Raw genomic sequence first — 14,124 nt, 5'->3', positions numbered from 1 at the left:
TGTTTTTTCAGTTACACAGAGGTCACAGTGATGCAAGATGCTACTTCCTTCAGCTTCTGCTGGTTTTAGGACTGAAATCACTATGAATGTTAGAATACCAGGCCAGAAATTAATAGGGTGTAACTGAAAACATTGGCAGTCTCACAGAGATTTAGGCTGAAATTTAGCACTGAGTCTATCTCCAAAATATGTAATAAGGAGAACTGGTAATTTCTAAGATGGATTGCTCACAAAACTGCTTTTCAATATGTGTATTTTCCCTGCCTTTCTTTTCTGTGTTTTTATGTAAGTATTCATGCCAGCAGGAGACCTCATGAAATGCAAACATACCTTAATGTAATACACATCTCGGTCATCCACTATCAGCTCCAGGTGTCCAACTCGGGAACTTTTAGAAAACTCAATCCTCCCTTGGAGAAAAAGAAAACGCTTTACTTTTTATTTACTGTTCAGTGATGCTTCATAAGACTGTACTTGAAATGATAGTTCTTGTTATAAACAATAGATACAGAGAGATTAAAAACATAAATATCAGCTCAAAGGAAAAAAAAGTTAGGATCAGAATTTGCAAAGGCATTTTGCAAAGTGTCTTCAGAATAAACTAGTAATTTTGAAAAGATATTCTGAGGAGAATAATTGAGAAGAGGCAATGAAGCTGACTCCGACAAAAACAGCTTAGTTCTGGAATTGATTTATGCACTTCCTTTAGGCTTGTGCTAAAACCTGTAAGTTGTGTTGTGCTGTGGAGACATTTCAAGAGCTCAGAACACTGTGCACACAAAGCATTGCACAGTCTTGGTAAAGCTTCCTTGCAATCCATTTGGAAATAACCAGGATCAAAAAAAAAAATTGAGTGGAAAATTCTAAATACATCATATGGTAGAATACATCCACACAAAACATGACTTGACGAGCACACCAAAGAAGCTGAAATATGTTGTCTATATTATTACCATTAATTTATCAGTTTATATTTCCTCGATGGGTTTGTAGATTCTGAATTCTATGTTACACTGTGATTAAAATGTTATTTTTTATTATAATGCATGACAATATCATAGTCAGTACTTCGGTCATTTAGCAACACACAACTTCATCTCACAACTAACAGAACACAGCAAATTGAAACAGTAAGGCAAGATTAGCATATGTAAAAGATGTCAGAACAATCCACCATATTCTTTAGCCTTCACTTCATCAATCCTGGTAACAGCTTTCTTCTCTAACACTATGAACCATGTACTGAACCTCTGACTGTGCAAAATACAGTCTTAACCAAGAGCAAACCCCATTCAGAATGGCTGCTACCTAAAGCAGTAAACTGACAGTTATCACATAATAATGTAGTTCCAGCATTAGATTAGTGAGTGAAATATGCTGATGTTTCTCAGTTAATTGTAATGAAGTTCTCCTAACTGATATTAGCTGATGATTAGGCTCTTAGTTGAAAAACCTACCATCAATCTCAATTTTTTTCTTAGGGTGCATAAATTGGATTCTGAATTTCTTCTGTGGGACACTAAAATTTAGGTCAACACCAACATCTCTTTTCAAGTCTGACTTTGGAGTCCCAAGGAAGAAGTGAAAGACAGCTTCACTAGGGATCCATGAATTCTCCTGAAAGAAAAAAAGGATAATCACATTATTCATTGGCACACCATTTACAAAACAAATCTCTCACACTGAGACAACAGATTGTTTGTGTGTGCTGTTTTGTAGATAAAAACAGTATACACCTTCTATCAGCATCAGTAATTTGTGTCCAACATATTTTCCCATCTATTGGGAATGGAATGAATAATAACATAGAGGTTGGAATGCAGAGGGTTGGATATGCAGTACTGAGATCCACCAGAACAGCAAACTGCAGCTAAAGCCAGAGCCCAGCATGCCAATGGTACCTGAGCTATGTGGTCATAGGCAGCTTCCACCACGTACTGCTGCAGGCCTCTGTCTTGCTTAGTTAATGTCACAGCCACTCTCAAAGGTCCACTGAGGGGGAAAACCAAACCACTGGCTGGGTCAGGATAGGACATTGCAGAACACAGCTGCCAGCCAATAATCTCAGATACTAGTGGAAGACAACAGTTGAACAGTCAATTAGAACAGCAAACAAAGGAAACACGAAAATGAACATTGCACTGTAGACCTTTTAGAAATAATATGTGATAAAAGACACTCTAGCGAATAAAACAATCTGTTACGGATATTTCAGAATGCCTTTCTAAGACAAACATAATAGCTGGACTCACCTTCCTCCCTAGTGCAAGATCTGGTTTCTGTGTGGTCTTGGAAGACATCTATATCTTCTGTCTCATCCACCATTCTGAAGTAGAGTTTAGAGCTACAATCAAGAATTTTGAACAGTAACTTAAAAGCAATTATGCTAAAGTTACAGCAATATTTAAACAAAATTGTCAGTTATATTCAAGAAAGCTAACAGTTACTGTTTTTGAAGATGCCCGTGCTTAATCTTACCTGAAATTAATTATCTCCATAGATTCTTCTGGAGTGTTCAAGAAAACTTTGAGCTCTTTCCCTTTCTTCACCTGGATCCCCCCATCAAGACTAGTAGATGTCCTCATTCCTGTTAACCACTTTAGGCCAGCTTGTCCCAGAGTCCCCACAATTCCCATTTGGACAGAAAGCTGAACAAATGCACTGTTGAAAGATTCATGTACATGAAATGCAGTTTCTTTTTAAAGCACTTAATTTAAACCTCTTCAATAAATACACAGCATTTGATGCTGTAATACAGTATATTCTATGATTAAAATCATGAACTATTTTTTTTCAGGAAATAACTGAAAAGATTGCATGTACACCAACACACACTTTAAACACAAATTATAGTTTTACTGTGTCCCATAAGGAGGGGATTTGAATGCAGCTTTCAGCATGAGATATTAAGGAAAGGAAAACAGTAAGAATTGAGTATCACAGGGCAAGTTTCTCTCTGTCTGTACAGCACTTAGTAAAGTTTAGTAACCTGTTCAGTATGTATAAAAGCTAAAATCGCCAGGTAAGGAAACACAGGGTTAAATCCTCCACTGGTTTGTGCATCCATAACCTGTAACAGCATTATTTGATCCCAAGAAAAATCCATTTGTCACATGTAGAACATTCCAAAAAATCATTTGCATGCAACAATTCAGGAGTTTGATCTAGAGACAGAGAGGAATAGTCAGCTTAAACCAGTACTGGAATAACACAGTGAGAGTTCAAAATCAGACAGGCAGGACAGGAAAGCACTGCTGCCCTTACACCATGGCAACCATTCAGCAACAGAAAGATGATGACTGCTTTTGTTCTTCAGGAATCTCCTAATTAATTAATAGGCACAAAACTTTCACATCAGGAATTGCTACTTTACATCAGGGACATGTGAAAGGGACACATTTGCAGCATTTAATACCTTGGCTTGATATATCCATTTAGAAAGAAATTGGACTGTTGTTTGAAATCGGCATTCCCTTTGATTTTTATGTTGATTGCTGCTGAGGCATTGACTGCCACTTGAACAGGAAAGCCTGAAACTGCTGGAAACTGCAGCTCCTCAGTGGCCAAGCTCATCCTTTTATTAAACTGGACCTCTTGCCCCTGTGGTGAACGAAACCCAAACAAAATCCAGAATATTATTTTGCATAATAGAGTTAGCATCCAATGAATTTGTCAGATATAACTTTTGACTGCATCTGTCTATTGTAAAAGTGTTTTTATCTGAGCTGATCTGGGACATAAAGAAGAAAGCAGCCCAAAGCCTGCCTATGGCCATGGCATGAGTCAGACACCAGTTCTACTCTAGTTAAAAAAAGAATTTGCATTTAAGCATGGATGGATTTGAATGAGAGAAGTAAGAACCATTAGACAGCAGAACAAATCTTTGCCTAATGTACTGAATGCTGTTTAAACCAAATATACACAGGTGTCTTTTAGAGTTCAATTTAGAGAAATAACAAGCAATATTTTGTATCTTTAACATATCTGTCAAAAGGCAGTTTCTCAAGATATTTACTTTCAAATAGAAAAAAGGTTCCTTTTACCTTCAGAAGTTTGACAGCCAACTCAGCCAGATTTAAGGAATAATGTTTCATTTGTTTTCTTAAATCTTCACAATCTAAGAAGCTAAGTTCATTTCCAAAGATTTTCATGCTTAGCTCACATTTCAACGCCTCCTTTCTTACTGTTCTCTCAGTGAACTGACATGATAAAAAAAAGAAATCAAAAGGAAGGGTGTTATAATTTCCTTTCAAACTCACAATTAACAATTCCTCAATGCAGGCTATGCTATTAGTAAAGAAACATTATGCTCCCTTTTACAAGTACTTTGGAGACCACTTAAGACCCTGGATTAGCAGCTGTTCTTTCCAGCTACACTTCAGCTCCATAGCACACAAGCTGGCTGCCACTATGGACATTGGTTATGTCCGGTCCTAACAGGACAGCCAAAGGAGAAGTATTACAATACATACCCCTAAACAGATGAAGCTTTGAAAAATACAATCTCAAAACAACATTGGGGATGCCTTGATTGCTAAATAAACTGCTAAGAAGTGAAAAAGTTTACATTTTCTGTCCTTACAATTCTATGATTGCACAGCAACACAGTATCATGAGCTTACTCTCTAAGAAGAAACCCTAAGAAGATGAGTCCAAGAAGAATCACAGTCCCTGATTTTTCCAGCTAATACATCAACAACTGAAGTAAATTCTCAGAGCTTCCCTGTTGTGTACATAAAATATAGCTCTCTCTAAAAATGAGTAAATTCACAAAGTGCCAGTGTAACATCTGACATCAAACTGGGAAGTCAGATTGCAAACAACAGGACTCAGGAACTCAACATCAAGCAGCTGTTTACAGTGCCACAGCAGTCAATCGACAAAAGGACATCAGCCTAAGGAGCAGAGCTCAAAATAGTGAGAGGAAGCCCAAAACACAGGCAACATAATCCCATGGCTGAGTGTCATAGTTTTGAGACAATAAAACAATCTGAAAAAAACCTAAAGATCTGGCTCTTTGCTGCTCCATATTTTCTGCAGCTGCTAAGTTCTCTGCAAGTAAGCAGAATGAGTTACATGTGCTTTATGCAAAGGAGTCACAGTAATCCAGACACTCGTCCGATGTGAGATGGGGCCCTGTGTTAGACTTGGAAATGTCATTAATTTTTCCAAGATCCACAGATTCAGTTACCTTTTTGACTAATTCATTCATCTTACTGTATTTTCTACCAAGACAGTTTTGGTTTGTTTTTCTCAGCTTTGGCTTGCCAGACTTGCTCAGAAGATGATCAGTGGGCCTATATTGCTTCAAAGTCGGGTTCCTCTGCTTGACTTTCTCTGCTGCCTCCACTGGAGTTTCTGACTTGTGGTTTCCTTTATTAGTGTTTCCAAAAAGATAGTCACTGAAAGTAGAAGATTTCGGCCCAAAACCCTTCTCTATGAGAGTTTCAGCATTCTCCAATCGTACACCAACCTAGTGAAAAGCATGCAGCAGTGAAAAGCCTAACAGTGACATGTACAGGCCATGGCCAGGTCTAAAGCAGAAAATCAAATATACAACCAGATATACAACCAAATATACAACCACATATAACCAACACAAAAGATTTGCCAAGCAAGTCTACAAAGTTTAGCATTCTACCTCCTTCAGCATTCAATACTGAATATTCCAGCATTAAATCTTCCCCAAAAAATTAGATATGTAAAGCTCAGTCCAAAATAAAAATCCTTTTTCTTTCAGGTATTGACGTCCATTTACACCAGAATGGGCCAAAAAGGGATACTGCTATTTTGGCATGTTAAAAACAGTATTTTGGCTGGAAAACACTAACACATCCTTTTCATGCTCTGAAATAAGATTCTGTTTGGAAGTTTACTTAAAACAGAATTACTAACACACATAAATCCAGGGTATGTGGCACTGAAAAAAAAATTTGTTCTCCTGCAAGCTTAAACTTGAGATCTGAAGGCTACATTAAATACTTTCTTTCTTTCAAGTGCACATTGTTACCTGGCACAGCAGGTAAAGATGATGAGGTCACAGGCAGGTCATTGAAATGTGCCAAGCACTGTAAGGTCAATGGCACTAGAATAGTGACTTCAGCTAAGTACAAATGAGTCTATCTCTGAATTAAAGCAATGGTGTACCCAAGGCAATCCATTTTCCACTGTACATCAAGAAAAGGAATCTTACCATCCTAAACAGGAGCAGTGTCTCAGGAAGCACTGACTTTAATGTTTCATTTGAATCCACAGGAGCTGAATATAAGTCACTTTCCTAGCGCATGGCACTAGCAGAGTAATAGTGCTTTTATTTTGACTAAGCCCATTACACAAAGGACTCGCCAGTCTGAGACAACTGTGCTACAGCAGTGAAAAGCACATTTTGCTAAAGGAACTACAACAGGAAAGCAGAAAATGCTTTGTACTTCAATATTCCAAGAGTCACTTGAGAAGGGGGATAAAAAACTCCCACAATTAAAAAATCCATAAACTTGCCTCCAGGAGATTTATAGCCTGTCCCATGAAGTGAACAGTCAAATTTGTCATGACCGATCGTGGTAGAAAAGATGTAGGAGAAAAGACCACTGATGCTTCCATATTTGCACCTGCACCAGCTGCAATGGAAAATAGTTGTCTGTCAGCTGGAGATCAGCTGTTCTCATATATTTTGCAAAATTCATAATTCTTCAGAAAACTGTTACTCCACTCAATAAGAAGATGGTGAAAGAAACATTGTCAACAGGTGAAAATATTTAACTTTTTAATACAGCAAAGGCATTACTGTAAGTAACTTCCAGCTATTGGAATTCCATATTTACTGGATATTACTGGGTATTATCTTACTAACATCAAAAGGATTTATAAAGCATAATATACATAAATGCACTGGAGGAAATGGACAGAAAATCAAAACGTAACTCTGAAAAACATCATCTAACATTTTCATTAAAAATAAATGACCAGATAGGACTAGTTTGACTCTTTTCTTATACCAAGGACAGCACATGGATCAGGAGAAGATAAAACATCCCAGTCCCCTGTTGCTGCAAAGGAAGTTAACTAAGGAAGGAATTAAAAGTTGAAGTTCACAAAAATAATCTTAAGTGTTCATTGGTTCTTAGTCTCCCCTCTCACAAGAGGCAAAGGTGTATGGTATCTGGTTTGCAGGAAATACATTTCATATGCTCCAATTACGGTCAAACAGAATCAAGCTTACATTTGTATATTTGGATAGCATTAAATCATAAAAATTAAAGTTCTTTGGAACAATATGTAAAGGGTCAGAAAAGCCATGTGGGATGTTAATAATACATATGCTACAAAGTATGAAGTTCTAAAACTCCACATACCTGAGTGAAACGTGACATCAGAGTATGAGGAGTATTTCCATGTCTCCCAGTCAAAATCTTTGCTAAGGATTTCATCAGGAATAGAATCTCGAAGGTGCTCCTTCAATGGGTCATCTGTTTCCAGGAGCTGAGTGAGATGACTCCAAACAAAGGAGCCCACTAAAATTCAACAAAGAAAAGCATGTGGAAATCAGAGAAAAATTACAGGAGTCTTAAAAACAGATACAGAAATTTTTTTATATATACCACCATTAATTCTAAGCCATTCCCCTGACCACAATAGAATCCATTCATTTTCAGCATGATTAAAATCAGTCTGATGCACCTACTGCAACAGCACCTTAAATTAAAAAAACGCACATACAATTAAACAATTGTGATTCAGAATTAGTATTTCTGCATGACACTGTGGAGTCCCAGTTTGGCCAGCTGGACTCCCAGTTGGAGTCCCAGAATGTGCTGTGTCATGGGGAGCAAATATTTCCCATATGTTCTGGAGTGTAGTTCCTAAATAGAGGCTTTTTTGTCTCCCAAAGATAAAAGATATTAGGCTCCAGTGCTAGTTCAATGCACAGACACTGAATACTGATGTAACTGCATTTTTCACAACACAACTTCTTTTCAAATTTCATTTTCTGAATGTGGAACTAAAAGCTAACATGTGCCCCATGCCTTCAAAAGCAGTCATTATTCAAAAGTTTGTTATATAAATTATTTAGCTGTCACATCAACAAAAGACAAAGGAAAGAAATTAACAATATTAATGAGTACTGCATTAAATTGTTTGAAACACACAACATTTTGGATGGACTTGTAGAGTTCTTTCATAAATCTGACAAATCAAATTCTCTGCATAGAGTCACCGGGAGGAGTCACTGAAGGTACACCTTGACAGGATTTTGGAGGTGGATGCAATTTCTCTCTGTCTGAACTCTGAACAGAGAGGAATGAGTGCCCTCCAAACCACAAGACACATCAGCAGGTGAACACAATGCTGAGCCTGAACTCACAATCACTGCAGGAGACACTGGTGTGGACATAACATCCTGGGAAATGGATCCCAGCTCGGAGGCAGAGCTGGCCAGGATCCAGAGACAGTGCAGACAGAGCCTGCTTTCATCTGCCTGCAAACAATCTTACAGATACCCTTCTCATGTTTGCTTCTTCTTGAGAGATGTAAATGCAAGGGATTAGTCTAGAGGCATCCTTCACTGAATGTGATGATATCATTTTAGAATATCATAACATTTTTTTCTGCCACTTGATTCTTTCTCAACTTAACAAAATGCAATTTGCAGTCATGAATTTGTATTTCTAATTCACTGAGCATCAAAGCTCTTCCATACATCCTTCTCAGGAGCCTTCAGTGAATGAAATGTTGCCAGTAGAGGAACTAGTCAGTCCTTACTATTGCTAAACTACCAGTATCACAATTTCAATATAAAATGTTACAATCATACAAACAATTATTTAGAAACAATCTACAAAGCATTGAGATTAAATAAAAATTGACATAGATTGGTATCATTACACCTGCAAAGTAAATGTCACATTGAAGTATCAATTAGGAACATGTAAGACTTCAGTAAATGCTTGGCTGACCTTGGCTGGATGTTTCTTTCAGCAAAGTCTTTTGCACTTGTTTAAATAACTCTTCATGTGGACATTTCATTGCTATATAATAAGCAGCAATTCTTATTTCCACATCTTCGCTGGTTGCTTGATACAGCTGAACTAATATAGCATTCTAAGAGAAAAACACAAAAAGATAAAGACAATTACGATTCACTCCCCTGGAACACCTCGTGCACTTTCAGGTCCTGGTGGGTTTTTTGTTTTCAAAGAGCTATTGCTACATTTATACCTTAAACAGCCTTAAACCTGACAAAGCCACTTTGTGTAACATGGATACAAATGTACGTATATATTGTCTATACTACCTTATCCACAAATTTCCTGAACAAATTGTCATTGTGACCTTGAATCCTATATAGAAAAATCTATACAGGACTCTGCAACACAGAGCCTCCCCTGCAAGCACAACTGTTAAGAACAGTTTTATTCCACCACATGGGAGACCTGTCTGTTGTATCTCTCGTGTGCTACAGCCAATACACAGACAACAATGGCCATGGTTTTGTTCACAGGCTATTAAGATCGTCACTTTTGGTCTCAATCAAAGAGCAGGCCAGCAACAAATTTATTCTGTTCAGTATTTCCCCAGTATCAATCAAGATAACTTTTTTGGTGAACTAAGGAACTAAGAAACCAGCGACTCATACTACTAACATTTTTATTAGCATTTAACAGCCCCAGTTCACTCAGTTCAGCAGTTCATTTGCCGGACGATGGGGTACATGACAACATACAGACTTGATACTTTAAACACATCTAAGGAGCAACACCAAGCTGCATAACTGCAGAACAATATGAAATTAAATTTTTAAAAGCCATAGAAAGGTGCTTCTCCAAGTGAAGTCCACGTGGAGCTTCTTGTTCTTCTGGAGCAGGATAGTCAGCTTTGTCCTGGCTTTGCCATTCTACTAAGTATCAAGGTATTAGAGATGAACAAGTCTTGAACTTCCTTCCATTAAACCACTTAACAAAACGTTCTAACTATGGCAGTGTATTGCAAATCACAGCAAGCTTCTCACATTAATACTTCATGTTTCAGAGAATGAAACAGTGAAACAGACTATGGGAAAAATCAAGTCCTGTGGGATCTTAGCCAGAATCCTTGCAGACAGAAGGCACTCAACTGAAGTGCCTAATTAAGAAGTCCCAAACACTGGATGCTGTTACCTCAACTGCAGCAAAGCTCATTATAGATTTGTTCATCTGGGTGGTTCTACCCTCTCCTCCAACAGCAGAGGGGCTCTGCTGGAACACGTCTACACTTGTTCCTTATTCATTTGTGTGTTTTGTAACTATTCCAACAAGTCCCAAATGTGTGGCAGTAAATCACTCACCCTGAGTGGGCAGGGAATGCGCCGGAAGGCCTGGACGGCAGCAAGGCGGATTTCCACGGGATGGCTCCTGAGGGCAGCGCACGAGCTCAGAGCAGGAGCCAGCGCAGCCGCTGCCAGCCCTGCATTCCCAATGGCTTTCAGCACCAGCTGCATCTGGAAATGTAGAGCAAGGTAGAACAGAAAGCTCTCCAAGTGCTGGCAGCTGTACATTGAATTTCATGGCACTAGCATTTTCTGTGCAAAAATGATTTAAAAATGATTACTGGTGATTTGGGGAGTTTACTGCAGGCCCTATTGTACCACCTACACCCTGGCTCTGCTGGGAGGACAGGACCAACATGGATCATGTGACACTTGTAAGTAGAACCTGCCTTAGACCTGGGGGAATACAAAAATATTTTTTAAAAGACTGCATTGCAATGGAAAAGTAATAGTCACAAATTTTACGTACTGGAAGGGTTTTTCAAGTCCTTTGATATTTTGTCCCTTTTGATCACAGATATTTTGACATTTTAGTGATTCAACATAGAGTTCTGGACAGAATAACTAAATTAAAATAATACTTTATCAACAGATATGTGTTCTTCATATTGCTCAAAGGTATGAAGTTCGCTTCATCAGGAAATCCAAGGCTTTTCTTTATTTCTACACACAAGAAAACCCATATTGATAGGTTCTACTTGTTGGAGTACAAAATTTTATCAGCTCATTCTAGCAAGGAATATTCATTTACCAAGCTTGTAATCATGGCTGAATACCATTTTCATCAAACAAGTTCTAGACTGTAAAGAGAACAGAAAAGTAAAGCCCTATATCATGTGCCTCTGTACAACCAATACCTTGCTGAGATGTTCTGGATCTTGCACGGTACAGTTTCCTCCCAAAAATTTCCCAAGAGTCCTCATCACACTCTGCACAGCAGGTACAACAGCACAGGAACTGTGAGCTGAACAAAACCTATGTACAAGAGCAGTTACTCCCAAGAAGCAGCTCTGGCTTGCTCTAGGTGACTTCAGCAAAGGCTGTAAACAACCACAAAAAGAACAAGGTGTTTCAGAAAAGTAATGAGAATCACTATTGTGACATACCACAGATTATAAATGTATCAAAATATTTACATACTCAAATTCAACTTCAACAAAATCACCCGGACAGAGCTTTGTATAAATCTGTGAAAAAGACTTACTGTAAAATACAAAAATTATGAGCCACCTAGATTAATTACAAATCAAAAAAGGAAAAACAACATCCACTCACAGCAAGAGATTCAATCATGCCCGAGGTGGGATTAGGAATGAATGCAAATGACCAGAAGAAATATTCTACTTTGTCTTCCTCAATTTCTCCAGAAACTATGAGGTCTTTCATTAGGACAACACATGCCTCTGTGGCACAAGATGGGAGAGCATCTATTAATGGTTGCCTGTAACACAAGAAAAAAGTACAAAAAATTCCTAAAATGACCAAAATACTTAGGTATCACATAACAAGTACATTGAGACTGGGCTTCTTTCAAAGTAAATAAATGTCCAATGGCTTAGCAAATTCCAGATTCCACAGAAATCAGTATTATTTTCTGGTATAGAAATATGTTTCAGACAGGATGTGATTGGAAATGCATTGGTTTTCAATAGTACCTAACCAGATTTTCAAGAAAATATTCAGTGGCTTTCTCTGAGAATTAAACCACATCATATCCCAGGTTTGACTTCTAAAGACTGAGGTACCTTAAAGCACTGACTTTTTATTAAGGTGGTTTTTACCTTTCATTTTACCTGTAACACAAGTAACCAATTAAAATATTAAAACTGAATTGACTTTTTAGCTTGATCAGCTTTTACTTCCTGAGCTTTTTTAGACCTTATCTAAGGGGAAAGCTTACACCAACACGACAGACAATACGCATTTCAGCTCTTAAGAGGCCCTCTGTAAATATTCTGTACCTGCCTCCTATACTGATGGAAGGACACTTTTGCATTAACTAGAAAGCAGTTAAACTAGATGGGGTAAAAGAATCAGAGTGGGATCTGCATGGGATTCTCTTTCACTCCTAAATTTAATAACCATGTCCTGAGTAAAATTAGTCTAAAGGTAATATAAAAGAGGCAGAGTAGTTTAATTACTATCTAATACTGAAGAATATTAGCATGACTATTTATCAAAGGATGAGAATAAACCTAACCCAAAACAAAATTTGCCCCTTTTGCATCAAGATATTGTTGTGAACATAAACCTTGGCATTCGATTAATTTCAAAGAGGCTGATGACATTTTGCACTGAAGCCAAGTAAAATAATTGTTTCATTATTTTCAATTTTATGAAGGGAGAAAAATTTACTGATTTTAATCATACTGGATTAGTATTCCTGATAGTCTCAAACCATTGGATCAGAACTATTCCTGACTGCAGATGAGTCGGGTCTTGATCTTCAAAGCCACAATTCTACAATTGACATAAACCTTCCTGAGACCAAGCTGCTACTGAAAGATGCAGCTCCAGCACATCCATACTTCCAGCCTAACATCTGTGTCCTCTGCCCCACAACTAATAAGGGCATCAAAGGTACAGATCCAGGTAATCTTTTTCATAACAAATGGCAACATAAGCTTAAAAGCAGCAGAACTGATTTCCATCCAAGCCACGACTCACGTTTCCCATTCACATTGCTTCGGAAACAGGAAATCTGGCTGTGGGAATAGGTAAGTCTATTTTGTACATAACATTCATTCAGTGAGGAGAGAATGTCATCCCATTGCAGAAACAAGATCTGCAATACAAATTATTCCTTTAAAATGCCCCAAATTTAAATCCAACATTTGGGCAGAGATTTAAAACATTTAAATATTTGCAAAACATTTATTTCTTGCATATTTTTGAATGCAATTAAAGAAGACTTACCAATTGTCTCTGCACTTAAATGATGATCTTTGCCATAGTGCTCTTAAGGCCTCAAGGGAAAGGTGTCGAAGCCCAAACACAAGAGTCATGAAAAGGTCTGCAGTCTGTAAGTGCACAACCACAAGTGTAATATTCCTGCTGTGCAGAAACCAGCCTCAGAGAACAGAGCACAAGAGGTTATGTGGGCATTGCCATTGATTTACAATGTAACCTGAGACTGAACCCTCTTTCTTCCCTGTGTCCTTACATTCCTTCCTCATTTGCTTTTCTCTCCAGACTGCAAACGTATATGGAGAAGGGCTTTTGCTTTAGATGTCAGTTAGTCCCTCAGACAACAGTTCTCAGTGACCACCACACATATCACTGGCATACCAATGAATAACAAACCAAAAGGCAACAGTGTGGCTACAGTCCAGAAGAAAAGTCAATCTTCTCTGAGTTTGTATGGCAAGATCCTGATTTATGACCCAAACTGCTGACAGCTTTGACACAAATGAAAAAGTGGCCAAGCTAACTGTATATTAATCTTAGGCTTATGTGAAAGATCATTTAACTGAGATTTGGACAACACTTAGAAGTTTCACTTGAGAACACTTGGGCTGTGAGAAATGATTCCATCTTACTGGGGAAAAGCCCTGGCAGAACTGCCCTTACCTCTGCAGGCAGCATAGAATTAGCTGAAAAACTAGAGGCAGAAGAGCTGTTCTCTCTCACTAAGAGGAATTGCTACATCATGCAGCAGCTACTTTACGTGGCATTTAAAATGCTAAATAGCACGTGGATGTATTCCTCTGAGACTTGATCCAAAGTTCAAGAAAGAAGATAGGTCTCATTACTTGAGAAATTAGCAGAATGTTCAATACAATATCCTGTATGTTCATGTTAACTGAACTTTATAATGTGGA

At 38.0% G+C, this 14,124-nt stretch overlaps 1 protein-coding gene across 4 annotated transcripts in view; it reads right to left on the bottom strand.

The window, feature by feature from the left end:
- LOC115909152 overlaps positions 1 to 14,124 on the bottom strand; it is a 74,441-nt gene that overhangs the window by 46,615 nt on the left and 13,702 nt on the right. For all 4 annotated transcript variants that reach the window (XM_030958261.1, XM_030958260.1, XM_030958259.1 and 1 more), the window contains exons 9-23: positions 13,220 to 13,323; positions 11,579 to 11,744; positions 11,161 to 11,343; positions 10,322 to 10,474; positions 8,955 to 9,099; positions 7,353 to 7,511; positions 6,499 to 6,617; positions 5,192 to 5,473; positions 4,044 to 4,199; positions 3,416 to 3,600; positions 2,479 to 2,661; positions 2,253 to 2,344; positions 1,902 to 2,071; positions 1,458 to 1,617; positions 331 to 410 (exon numbers count right to left, since the gene is read on the bottom strand). In XM_030958261.1, the coding sequence (XP_030814121.1) occupies positions 331 to 410; positions 1,458 to 1,617; positions 1,902 to 2,071; positions 2,253 to 2,344; positions 2,479 to 2,661; positions 3,416 to 3,600; positions 4,044 to 4,199; positions 5,192 to 5,473; positions 6,499 to 6,617; positions 7,353 to 7,511; positions 8,955 to 9,099; positions 10,322 to 10,474; positions 11,161 to 11,343; positions 11,579 to 11,744; positions 13,220 to 13,323 (2,337 nt within the window). The remainder of the gene's footprint in view (positions 1 to 330; positions 411 to 1,457; positions 1,618 to 1,901; positions 2,072 to 2,252; positions 2,345 to 2,478; positions 2,662 to 3,415; positions 3,601 to 4,043; positions 4,200 to 5,191; positions 5,474 to 6,498; positions 6,618 to 7,352; positions 7,512 to 8,954; positions 9,100 to 10,321; positions 10,475 to 11,160; positions 11,344 to 11,578; positions 11,745 to 13,219; positions 13,324 to 14,124) is intronic.

Source organism: Camarhynchus parvulus, chromosome 14 (genome assembly GCF_901933205.1).
Source record: "Camarhynchus parvulus chromosome 14, STF_HiC, whole genome shotgun sequence".
Taxonomy (NCBI): Eukaryota; Metazoa; Chordata; class Aves; order Passeriformes; family Thraupidae; genus Camarhynchus; species Camarhynchus parvulus.
Note: the sequence above shows the minus strand (reverse complement) of the source record. Positions and strands in the feature narration are given on the sequence as shown.